Source organism: Schistocerca nitens, chromosome 3 (genome assembly GCF_023898315.1).
Source record: "Schistocerca nitens isolate TAMUIC-IGC-003100 chromosome 3, iqSchNite1.1, whole genome shotgun sequence".
Taxonomy (NCBI): domain Eukaryota; kingdom Metazoa; phylum Arthropoda; class Insecta; order Orthoptera; family Acrididae; genus Schistocerca; species Schistocerca nitens.
In genome coordinates, this window is record NC_064616.1 from 185,808,327 (window position 1) to 185,821,762 (window position 13,436).

At 42.9% G+C, this 13,436-nt stretch overlaps 1 protein-coding gene across 1 annotated transcript in view; it reads left to right on the forward strand.

Moving 5' to 3' along the window:
- LOC126249139 (serine protease filzig) overlaps positions 1-13,436 on the forward strand; it is a 213,455-nt gene that overhangs the window by 139,708 nt on the left and 60,311 nt on the right. Inside the window, exon 2 of the mRNA XM_049950793.1 lies at positions 12,224-12,296. Coding sequence (XP_049806750.1) covers positions 12,224-12,296 — 73 coding nt within the window. The remainder of the gene's footprint in view (positions 1-12,223; positions 12,297-13,436) is intronic.

Consider the following 13,436-nt stretch of genomic DNA (forward strand, 5'->3'; position numbering starts at 1 on the left):
TGTCATTTTCTCCGATGAACAGTCACCGCCCAGGACAACATACTGGGTGCTAATACCAATAAATAAAAAAAAACTAAGCTAAACTGGGCTCGAACAGGCTATGAAAGCCCAACGGTACCGACCGGCCGCCGTGTCATCCTCAGTCAACAGGCGTCACTGGATGAGGGTATGGAGGGGCATGTGGTCAGCACACCGCTCTCCCAGCCGTATGTCAGTTTACGAGACCGGGGCCGCTACTTCTCAAGCAGGTAGCACCTCAGTTTGCCTCACAAGGGCTCAGTACACCCCGCTTGCCAACAGCGCTCGGCAGACCGGATGGTCACCCATCCAAGTGCTAGCCCAGCCCGGCAGCACTTTACTTCGTTGATCTGACGGGAACCGGTGTTATTACTGGGGCAAGGCCGTTGGGACTAATATTAATAAATACCTAAAAATAATCGATGTGACTCGATGGTTGACCTAGGAGAGAATGATATGACATTATTATTCTGACGCATAACAACTGGCCACTTGGATTAAAGTTTTTTGCAGTTTTCCTAGATCGTTTCAGAAACGTGACTGTCCATCTCCTTCCGAATATTTGTTCAACTGCACTTGTGCGTGCGAGGTCCTCATGCTAATTACAGTCCCTCACATTTGTGGAATGCCAGGATTGAGAGATGGACTGTGACGTTCAGTTTAATCAAACGTATAAGTCACTTTAATTGCGCAATTAACACAACTGCAACTGTCCCAAAACGCGTTTATGAAGATTCACTTGCGTAGCAGAACGAGAATTCACTCTCACTATCACTGTCTATCACTTCACTCTCGCTGCCTTTAACTTACCAGGACTGTTTATAATGATTTGCGCCCTGCGTATCGTAGGTTTTAGCACTTTCCAATGACTGCTGCCACGCGAACCTATTGTTGTTGTGGTGATCATCCGCCGCAAGTTCTACTCCAAAGACACAATCTTCGACTGAGTTCTGGTGCTTTGTAGAGAATATCACCATGCTACATACGCTGTCTCTGGTACCCAAGATGTTGACAGAATGTTAAAGTGTAACAGTTCACTTTTCTTTCAGTATTTCATTAATTTGTAATACGAGATATTCTTAACATGCAATGTGTGTTCACAGCCACTGCACGCGAACTAAGTTAAACCGTGGAAGCACACAGCAACATAAATAACGTACCGACATTGTCACAATTTGTGATGGTTTATAGATAAGAGAATTTAATATGGTAATCAAAGCTACATTGGAGAAGTAAACGGTAAATGATCACGTTGGCGACTTCGTCAAATATTTTACTGTCCACACTCAAGAGTGCAGTCATTATCACGTCCCTCGTACTGTGTGTTACCTACAAGAGTCACTGATAATTTCCATTGATCCATGCCGCACGCGTACTTTCCAATGGTTCAAATCTTTCATTCAATCACAAACTGTGCGCTGAAACCACATTTTGGTGCCAACATGCAGATAAAGAAACTGTTAGTGTCGTGGAAAGGCATTAGTATGCGTGCCTTATGATATTACTATTACTAAGAGGTTCAGTTGGCAACCAGTTATCACTTGTAAACGGTATCTTTAAGCAGATGGGTGAGTCGTTTATGCTAAATGTACGTTATATCAATAACACGAGCTCCTAAGTCGCTCCACGTCTAATTCTCACATCTACCTATACAGGGTATAGCGGGTATAAATGCAGATATTTCTATTGAGGACTGAGGTTGGTGTACTGATCAACATTACAGCAGTATTTATTTCATTTGCAGACTAATAATTATAGCTATTAGGAGTAGTATGTTTTTAGGTTGGTTAGTACATGTGGCAAGAGAAAGCCATTAATGCTTATTTTCCCCTGGGAGGCGAGTCAGGTGTTGAACTTTGGACACTTGGACACAAAACGAAATGGCTCTAAGCACTATCGGACTTAACAGCTGAGGTCATCAGTCCCCTAAACTTAGAACTACTTAAACCTAACTAACCTAAGGACATCACACACATCCATGCCCGAGGCAGGATTCGAACCTGCGACCGTAGCAGCCGCGTGGTTCCGGACTGAAGCGCCTAGAACCGCTCGGCCACCACTGCCGGCTGGACACAAAACGGTTAGTCTACATCGACAGGTGTATTCCACTTAGGTGTAATTACGGCCATACAGAAAACATCGGATTGTAAAGTTTGTGACGTGTTTGTGGGAAGACTGTTCGACGCAGAGAAAAAACAACCAACATAGTGATGTGTGTACGTATTAAGGCACTACACATAAAAATACCTCAACTTATACCCGTTAAAACGTATATACTCCGCAAGCAACTGTATAGTGCATGACGCGGGTTACATCGTGCTAATAGTACTGATTTTCTATCATATTTCAGTCACGTATTTTGTGAGGGAAAAATGAGTGTCTACACGCCTCTGTACGTGCCCCATTCTCTCTTCCCGATTTGCGATGATCTCTACGCTAGATGTAAGTGGTGACAGCATGACGGTCGCATAGTCTTCTTCACATATAAATAGCTTCTATAAATTTACGCAACACTCTTTGAAGACAACGACGTCGTCTTTCTTCCAAGGATCCCCATTAAAGTTCCCAAACATTTTTTCTGCACTCTCGTGTGGGGTATAAGGGCCTGTTGTGATCCTAACAGAGCGGCTGTGAACTCATTCAGTGACTGCTGTCGTGCCAAGTTACTAAGGACTCGAACTTGGGAACGATACTCTGCTATTGGTTACACTAGCGTCTATTACGCTATTTCCTTGTAAGATGGATGACAATGTCCTAGAACCCTTACAACAAATCGAAGTTTTCCATTCGTTTTCCCTAACAGGAATTATACGTGATCGTCCATTTGATGTCACTTCTTAGTGTTTGCCCTAAATACCTATACTATGCGTCAGGCTCAAGATGTTCACCACTAATCTTGCAATCAAGTACCGCACACTTCTTTCTCTTTGTTACAGGCATTATCTAACATTTATTCACGTTTAAAGGGAGCTATCATTCATTGCACCAAGTGGAAACTTTGTCCTTGTTTTTCTGTATTTTCTGATGATCGTCCGACAACGATACTTTCCTGTACCTAACGGTATCGTCATAGAACAACCTCATAGTGCTATAGAGTCCATATGGTAAAACATCTATGTATATTGAGAACATTAGAGGTCTTATTGCATGCTGTATGAGCATGTCACTTACATTAAGAACCATGAGTAAGTGACCTATGCAACAGCATTGAAACGTAAACTTCAACTTCAACTTCGCTCAGCTAAGCGGTTTCTGTTTCAACAAGTTCACGCTGAGGTGTACCACCGGTTCCTCCCATCCGACTGCGTGTACCGCCAGTGACTCACACTCACCTCTACCAGTTATGCTGCCAGCAACACAATAACGTCTGATATATTGCCTATGTACCAGGCGCAGCGAACAGCTCTGTATACAATTTTGTGCGACCCTTCAACGAGAGATCTTCCTGAACAAATGCGATTAATTGAGCGTAAAATTATTTTGTGCTATCTCTCGTGTTAAAAATAAAAGTCCGATATATTAAAATAATAGCTAGGGTGTCTGAATACGACCGCTGCTCCACAGCGACAAAAAGGGAAAACAGCGCCGCCAGGTGAAAAAAAAAAAAAAAAAAAAAAAAACACGAATACGCCAGCCGCCCCAGAACAAGAAACACAATGCGCAGCGCCGGCGTAAACGTGTTAAGCGATACATCAGTCTTGATTTACGTCACGAGAGTTTCCACTGCTGCCAGTCTGCTGCTGGGTATATTATATAAGTTCTCACTTCACATTAAATTACATCTAAGCTAAACCTGTATCTGTACCACATCTGAGTAATCCTTTGCAATTTGTCAGTGTTTTTCGAAAGTAAATAGGAGAGTTTGATATACTAACAAAAACTAACTATGACAAGTAAACCACTTGCAAGTATCGTTCAGTTGTGATGGAGCACTTCATCTCAAATGACGTGACTATGGGTGGCAAGTAAGACCTAATAGGTCATATACAACTGTAAATACATGTTAACGAATTTTAAAATTTGCGAAAAATATATCGACCAATTTATGCACCATAATGTTGAAGGTCTCTTTCAGTTCCTGTTTACTTCCTAATACATGATAACGGAAAGACGGTTCTGCCATGAGCAAACACAAATTCTTATTGTTTAGTTCCCAGACACGTTTCGGTGAGGTTTCACCATCGTCAGTGGATTCAGTTATTTTCTGTCAAATAACATGTAAATAAATTTTACATGATAATATATACAAGTTTCAGATTATGGTCACTACATTTATAACATTGGCAGGAAGAATATTTACCTTAATGTCACATACTGATGCTTATTGGCTCTCTGACATTTGCACTATAGGTGCACCTTTTCCTCCAGTTTGTAATCTGCAATTAACCAGAATTTTTCGATATTATGTTACGTATCTTTACAAAAATCTTTGTCTTAAAAATTAACTACCGCTTTCTCCCATTTTTCATAGTTTCATTTTAAGCCTAACAATTTGGCAAACATACCTAACATAATGTTGAAAGGTCCTGATTAATTGCAGATGATAAAGTGGAGCAAACTATCAGTTGCACTGAAAATGACAGACAATCACACAAACATCAGTATGTGATACCAAAGTACATATTTATTCCGTTAACAATGTTATACGTGTATACAATAAAATCTCAAGGTTGTATACATTGTCATACAAAATTTCTTGACATGTTTTTTAACATAGTCCAAACACGCCTTGAAGGCCCAGGAATACCACCGGCCGCCGTGTCAACCTTTAGGCGTCACTGGATGCAGGCACGGAGGGACATGTGGTCAGAACACAGCTCTCCTGGCCAGTCGTCATGACTGGTGCCACTACTTCTCAATCAAGTAGCTTCTCAATCGGCCTCACAAGGGCTGAGTGCGCCCCGCTTGCCAACAGCGCTCGGCAGACCCGGAAGGTGACCCACCGAAGTGCGAGCCAGGCCCGACATCGTTTAAATCTGTTGATTTGATGGGAAACGGTGTCACCACTGCGGCAAGGCCGTTGGCATCTTTACATGTTATTTGACAGAAAATAAATAAACTCACTGACGAAGACGCACTTGACGGAAGCATGTTTGCTTCCTAAACAAAAAATGTTCAAATGGTTCAAATGGCTCTGAGCTCTATGGGACTTAACATCTGTGGTCATCTGTCCCCTAGAACTTAGAACTACTTAAACCTAACTAACCTAAGGACATCACACACATCCATGCCCGAGGCAGGATTCGAACCTGCGACCGTAGCAGTCGCGCGGTTCCGGACTGAGCGCCTAGAACCGCTAGACCACAGCGGCCGGCTTGTTCAAATGTGTGTGAAACCTTATGGGACTCAAGTGCTAAGGTCATCAGTCCCTAAGCTTACACACTACTTAACCTAAATTATCCTAAGGACAAACACACACACACACCCATGCCCGAGGGAGGACTCGAACCTCCGTCGGGACCAGCCGCACAGTCCATGACTGCAGCGTCTCAGACTTCGCGGCTAATCCCGCGCGGCGCTTTTTAAACAAGAAGAATCTGTGTTGCTCAAGGTAGAACAGTATTTCCATAATTATATAGATCGACCAATCCATGCCGGCCGCTGTGACCTAGCGGTTCTAGGCGCTCCAGTCCGGAACCGCGCTGCTGCTACGGTTGCAAGTTCGAATCCTGCCTCGGGCATTAATGTGTGTGATCTCCTTAGGTTAGTTAGGTTTAAGTAGTTCTAACAAGGGAACCTCCCCATCGCACCCCCCTCAGATTTAGTTATAAGTTGGCACAGTGAATACGTCTTGAAAAACTGAACACAGATCAATCGAGAAAACAGGAAGAAGTTGTATGAAACTATGAAAAAAATAGCAAAATATACGAACTGAGTAGTCCCAGTGCAAGATAGGCAACATCAAGGACAGCCTGAGCTCATGAACGCCGTGGTCCCGTGGTTAGCGTGAGCAGCTGCGGAACGGGAGGTCTTTGGTTCAAGTCTTTCCTCGAGTGAAAAGTTTAATTTATTATTTTCAGACAATTAATATCTGTCCGTCCGTGTCAATTATCCAAGTTCAGGCACTCACTCATAATCAACTTCGCTCTCCAAAATTCCAGGACATGTTCAGATTTGCTTGGACATATGCAGGATTTGACGGTCTACACACGGAAAAATTTGAAAACGTTAAAAACATATGTTTTGACAGAACACAGGGAAAACTGTGCGACTGTGAAACTGTTGCATTCATTTGTTGCAGTTTATGTGCCAACTCTTATGTTTTCATCACTTTTTTGGGAGTGATTATCACATCCACAAGAAAACCTAAATCGGGCAATGTAGAAGAATCTTTTTACCCATTCGCCAAGTGTACAAGTTAGGTTGGTCGACAACATATTCCTGTCATGTAACGCACATGCCGTCACCAGTGTCGTATAGAATATATCAGACGTGTTTTCCTGTGGAGGAATCGGTTGACCTATGACATTGCGATCAAATGTTTTCGGTTGCCATTGGAGAGGCACGTCCTTTCGTCTACTAATCGCACGGTTTTGCGGTGCGGTCGCAAAACACAGACACTGAACTTATTACAGTGAACAGAGTCGTCAATGAATGGACGGACAGATCATAACTTTGCGAAAAATGAAGAGAGTAAACTTTTCACTCGAGGGAAGACTTGAACCAAGAATTTCTCGTTTCACAGCTGCTCACGTAACCACGGGACCACGGCGCTCCTGTGCTGATACTGTCCTTGATGTTGCCTATCTTGCGTATGGACTCCTCAGTTTGTATATTTTGCCTATTTTTTTCATAGTTCCACACAACTTCTTCCTGTTTTCTCGATTGATCTGTGTTCAGTTTTACAAGGCCTATCCACTGTGCCAGCTTATAACTAAATCTGAGGGGGGTGCGATGGGGAGGTTTCCTTGTAAGTCTAGGGGACTGATGACCTCAGATGTTAAGTCCCATAGTGCTTAGAGTCATTTGTATCATTCGAACAATCCATACTTCCTAGACAGATTCATCTGGTCATCAATTTATTCAGAAATTTCATTGCATTAGAATCCCTCCTGCCATTCACAGTTATTTCGATGTCCTGTCTCATTGGTTCTGAAGGAAACCTCAGAACTTAATTCTGAAAATAAGGAACTGTACTTGAAGTTATACTTTAGTTTGAGTGTGTGAGTTGTTTCAGAAATCGGTACAATGCAGCAGTTAAAAGTATGACTGAGTTCAAAGAAGATTTGCACGTTGCCTGAATTATATGCTTGGTTAACATAACAGAGTTCAATGAATGTACAGTAGATGTAAAGGGAGATGACGAAAATTCTCAGAGCTCAAAGTTATACATATTTCCTCCATGACTAGATATTGCTTCGGCATCAAAGGTGTTCCCTCGTTCATAGCGTCATGGTTCTCGCTCAAATTTCGCAGTGCTAGGAAAAGATAATCAAGAAGGCCATGGAAATAGGAATTTACGTTAACAGTGGTTGTAGAGATATGGGATTACGCACTAAGAAATGAGCGGAGCGAGTGCGTGACAAAGGGTGGTTGCAAGAAATATGTTCTCCATAACTTACACCTGACGCTCCGGGTAATGTATCATCGTTGGCGCTATGCTCTGTAGAGCAGAAGGGACAACTTTCACATCTGTCGTTTACAGTCATCTCTGCGACGATCAGTAGCTTCCCTCACGAAAAAATGCTAAATAATGTTGATAATTTGATATTTTATCCGGATTTATGTGACAAATTCACCGGAGACCATTTATACAAAAAATATGGTCGTGAAACTGTGTGGATTTGTCAGAAAGCTTGAGCGAATTCGGATATTACTTTTGAATGTGAGCTGTAACTCAAATTATATCTGCTCGGATGTTGTCTAAATTCAGACCTTTGTTTGAATACTTATTAAAGATAAGTATACATACGTAAGAACTACTATACACATTTTTCATTGTAACGGTATTAATCCTTACTATATGAACGACAGCGATGAGGTAGTTAAACGCACAAGCTAGGATAGGCCAAGAACTGTGGCATTCTCCTTGATTAATTACAGGAATCCACGGTAAACCTGTAACTCGACGGTCACGCTAGAATTGGAACACCACTCCTTTTGAACACGAGTCCAGTGTTTCAAACACAGTCACTTCCTCAGTAGGTCACCTTTGAGAACACACTTAGGATTACAAATATAAAGCAGCGGTAAGATACACTGATCAGCCAAAACATTATGACGACTGTCCACCGCGACGTTAGATGCCGCCTGGTGGTGTTGCATGCATGTGACGCGGTAACAAAAGTATGTAAGGGGAACAGACACGGACGAGAGATCACCCTAGCGCAGATATGGGCTGCAAATGAGGAAATTCATTCAGATAAACGACCTTGACAAAAGGCAGATTATTATTACGCAAAACCTGTGAACGATTATCTCGAAAACAGCGAAGCTGATCGAATATTCACGTGCTACTGTCGTGAGCATCTACGAAAAGAGGTAAAAGGAAGTGAAACTACCACTACGCGCAAAATGATTGGATGACCACGACTATTCACAAGCGTAGGGTTTTGATACTTGTCTGCTCTGTAAAGTAGGATAGATGGTGATCTCTGGGATCTCTGCCGAAAGAATACAATGCTGGTGCACGCACAAGTGTTTCGGAGCAGACCGTTCATCGTACATTGTTGGACATCGAGCCCCAGCAGACCGCCCCTACGTGTTCATACGTTGACCCAACGACACGATTGTAGTGGGCATGGGACCATCGGCATTCGTACGTTAATCAAGGGAAACGTGTCGGCTCTTCGGATGAATCACATTTTTACTACACTAGGTCTATTGTCGTCTCCACAAACGCCGTCATCGACGTGAATGGCGGCTCGAAACGTATAGCGCGCCACGGACGCAGTGATGGGAGAAGTTTTATGCCATGGAAGATGTTCTCCTGCGCTTGCATGGGACCTGTGGTAGTAATAGAAGACAGGCAGACAGCTGCGAACCACCTGCAACCATTTGTCCTTGCTGTCTTCCCCGACGGCGATGTCATGTTCCAGCAGTATAATTGTCCCCGTTTCGGAACCGGAACCGTGCTACAGTGGTCTGAGGAGCATTATAGTGAACTCAGGTTGATGTCTCGCTGACCAAATCAGCCTTATGTAAATCCTATGGACCCCATCTTGGTCGCTATCGGGTCACATCACCGCTTACCCAAATCAGCGGCCCATTATTTACACGAATTACATGACCTGTGCGTAAACATCTAATGCCACATACCTACACAACCTACCAACAAAGTGTCGGACCCCTGACACGCAGAATCAGTGATGTATTTCGTTCGAAAGACGGACAAACAAGCTATAAAGCAGGTGGTCATAATGTTTTGGCTCATTAGTGTATCTCAGTCCTACTGCGCTTTCCATTCCTAGGCATGCGGCAGCAATTCCCCTCTCCTTCTCCTGGCCCTTTAAAGTTTCGTAGCACGCTCTTCCATCATGTCATGATCAATGTCTTAAAAAAATTTAACAAAAAATGGTAAATTAACAGTAAAATCTCCATATTATTACGAAAACGAAAGGAGTCATACTATTTTCTGTATGCTCTCACCGAAGCATAACAGAGAGAGCCTTTGCAGAAAAAGCATGAATACACTAGTTTTCCACCTTTCACTGATTGGATTCTTCCTTTTGGACTTAGAGTGAAAGCTAATTCATATCAAAGAGACTGAATTCGAAATCCGCCTTTTCAACAGAAATTCAGCTGTTTGGTTCACTGGCGAAAAACGGGAGATGTGAGACTCGACAGTGTAAGTGACAACGGCTGCAGGTGCACATGAAATAACTGACTAAAAGTAGGTAGCAAAAAAGAGCATCGTTTGTTGTTGAAAGACGAGAATAGAAGAATTAAAGCCAGGATGCTGTGATTTACCAAATGTAAAAATCCCTAAGAAAGACTTAACAGTGCTCAGACGGATACAAATAGCTTTTTTGGGTCCTGCTAGATAAAGTGATGAAGACACATAAGGTAACGATTGATTTTTCAGTATGTATTTATACTATGCAAATACTGGGCGCCATTTAAATGGCTTCCCACTGATGGAGTCGGACTGAGTGAGGAAGCTGTACGTTCTTAGACTTTTCATTGTAATTGGACATCTATTTATGTTTCTTTACTCGGCTTGACAACAATGTTTTTACCATCCGTGAAAAAGGATTCTGCCTCCTGAGTCTGATTCCATAAAATTTCGGCTATACGAGAAATCACACAGATTTGAAGGATATAGGTTCATCAGTATATGTCGGGATTACAATCACGAACGATTTAAACGGGAACCATCTCACAGTAAACTATGTGGGAAATGTGAGCCAAATACTGTGTTTTATTGGTAGAAAGCTTAGACGGTGGAACAAATCTACTGAAGAGATTGCCAACAATACGCTTGTTCGTCCTCTTCTGCAGTATTGTGGTGCGGTATGGGATTGTTAGTAGATTGCCGGAGGTCATCGAAAAAGTGCAAGAAGGACAGCTCATTTTGTATTATCACGAAACAGTGGAGAGAGTATGATGGCCATGACAAGCGAATTGGGGCTGCAATCATTAAAACAAAGGCCCTTTTCGCTGCAGCGAGATCTTTTCGCAAAATTTCATTCACCAATCTTCTCCTCCGAGAGCGGTTTTGCACACACTCTGCCAAGTGCTTAAATCCGAATTGCAGAGTAATGATGTAGATGAAGATGAAATACAGTTCTGTGTCCGTGACACAGAGCAAGAGCAGCACGGGGGTCGTGATAGAACACTGCGAAACGACGTCTGTAGTAATCTTTCCCCATTCAGATTATGTGGTGTCCTTCTGTGAGTCATATGAGGTGATGGTCTTCATATCAGGAGCGGCTATTTTATAAACGAAGGAAATAATCTGATTTGGACAACAAATGGTTATGATGTTCATCCATTTTTTTTTGAAACTGTATTTTTGATACACTACTGGCCATTAAAATTGCTACACCACGAAGATGACGTGCTACAGACGCGAAATTTAACCGACAGGAAGAAGATGTTGTGATATGCAAATGATTGGCTTTTCAGAGCATTCACACAAGGTTGGCGCCGGAGGCGACACCTACAACGTGCTGACACGAGGAAAGTTTCTAACCGATTTCTCATACATAAACACCAGTTGACTGGCGTTGACTGGTGAAACGTTGTTGTGATACGTCGTGTAAGGAGGAGAAAAGCGTACCATCACGTTTCCGACTTTGATATAGGTCGGATTGTAGCCTATCGCGATTGCGGTTTATCGTATCGCGACATTGCTGCTCGCGTTGGTCGAGATCCAATGACTGTTAGCAGAATATGGAATCGGCGGGTTCAGGATGGTAATACGGAACGTCGTGCTGGATCTCAACGGCTTCGTATCACTAGCAGTCGAGATGACAGACATCTTATTCGCACGTCTCGATCCCTGAGTCAACAGATGGGGACGTTTGCAAGACAACAACCATCTGCACGAACAGTTCGACGACGTTTGCAGCAGCATGGACTGGCGTATCACCCGGCGTGATGGTATGGGGTGCCATTGGTTACACGTCTCGGTCACCTCTTGTTCGCATTGACGGTACTTTGAATAGTGGACGTTACAATTCAGATGTGTTACGACCCGTGGCTCTACCCTTCATTCGATCCCTGCGAAACCCTACATTTCAGCAGGATAGTGCACGACCGCATTTTGCAGGTCCTGTACGGGCCTTTCTGGATACAGAAAATGTTCGACTGCTGCCCTGGCCAGCACATTCTCCAGATCTCTCACCAATTGAAAACGTCTGATCAATGGTGGCCGAGCAACTGGCTCGTCACAATACGCCAGTCACTACTCTTGATGAACTGTGGTATCGTGTTGAAGCTGCATGGGCAGCTGTACCTGTGCACGCCATCCATGCCCTGTTTGACTCAATGCCCAGGCGTATCAAGGGCGTTATTACGGCCAGAGGTGGTCGTTTTGGGTACTGATTTCTCAGGATCTAAACACCCAAATTGCGTGAAAATGTAATCAGATGTCAGTTCTAGTATAATATGTTTGTCCAATGAATACCCGTTTATCATATGGATTTCTTCTTGATGTAGCAATTTTAATGGCCAGTAGTGTAGATGTGCTACAAAGTGGTACCAAAAGTTGTGGACTATGTCCGGGTTTCAGTGTGGTAACAGCATGTGTGGTGTGTTTCAGATGATGGCACGGCTGCTGTGGTTGGCGCTCCTGCTCCACGGCGGTCTGGCCTCGCAGAACGCAGCAAAGCAAGGTACACTCTTTTCTGCAGCGATCCACTCGCAGCTCTTCACGAGACGCGGAGACCGAGTAACATTGGAACTAGTCTGCTGCAACGAATGCCTTGTATGATATACGAAGTACTCGCGAGGAAGAAATTTGTAATTATTTCCCTTTGGACGAAATGTAGTACTTCTGCGAGGGAAATACGCTTGAAGATTCATGTGTTCATGACTGCAATCGGTCTTCCGACCATACTGGTCGCTTAGTGATGTAGATTAATCGGCAAGGCTCATTTTTCTTTCAGAATTTTTGCGGGTGCATCGTATTGTTTAATTATTGAGAGTTCTGCAAATATTTATTTATTTTGTGCTCAGCACTTCACTCATGGTGGTAATCGGATATGTGGACACTCCCTTCCAGGTGAATACTTCCATACTGTGCTGCAGAGACGCCGGGTATCTCGTATACAGCGACAGATTGTATCTGAAACAATAAATAAATAAACAAATTAGGTTTATAATTCACATAAGGCTCCATACATATTGCTTCCAATATGTGTAGCGAGTAACATTTTTCACTACATGTTATGCTTGATGGAGTCTCCTAAAACTATATCTCTAGTGATTACTTCGATAACTGTCTTGTGGAATTGGGCCTAAAATCACTGATCAGACGTGTAAAGCTAGTTGCACACTGACGAGACAAAAGTCATGGGATAACGATATGCACACATACAGACGGCGGTAGTATCGCGTTCACAAGGTATAAAAGGGCAGTGCATTAGGGGAGGAGTCATTTGTACTCAGATGATTCATATGAAAAGGTTTCCGACGTGACTATGCACACACAACTGGAATTGACAGACTATGAACGCATCTGGCTGCAACTAGATGAACAACTGCTTATCATTTATAATTTTCTTTTTATCAATTAGACTCTTCACTTTCGGTCTCTCTCTCTAGCACTCATACAGTATCTCTCTCTCTCTCTCTCTCTCTCTCTCTATATATATATATATATATATATATATATATATATATATATATATATATATATATATATATATATACCCTAAAAATTGACGTCATTAAAGACGTAAACAGTTACATTTACGCCGGCCGGGGTGGCCGAGCGGTTCTAGGCGCTACAGTCTGGAACCGCGTGACCGCTA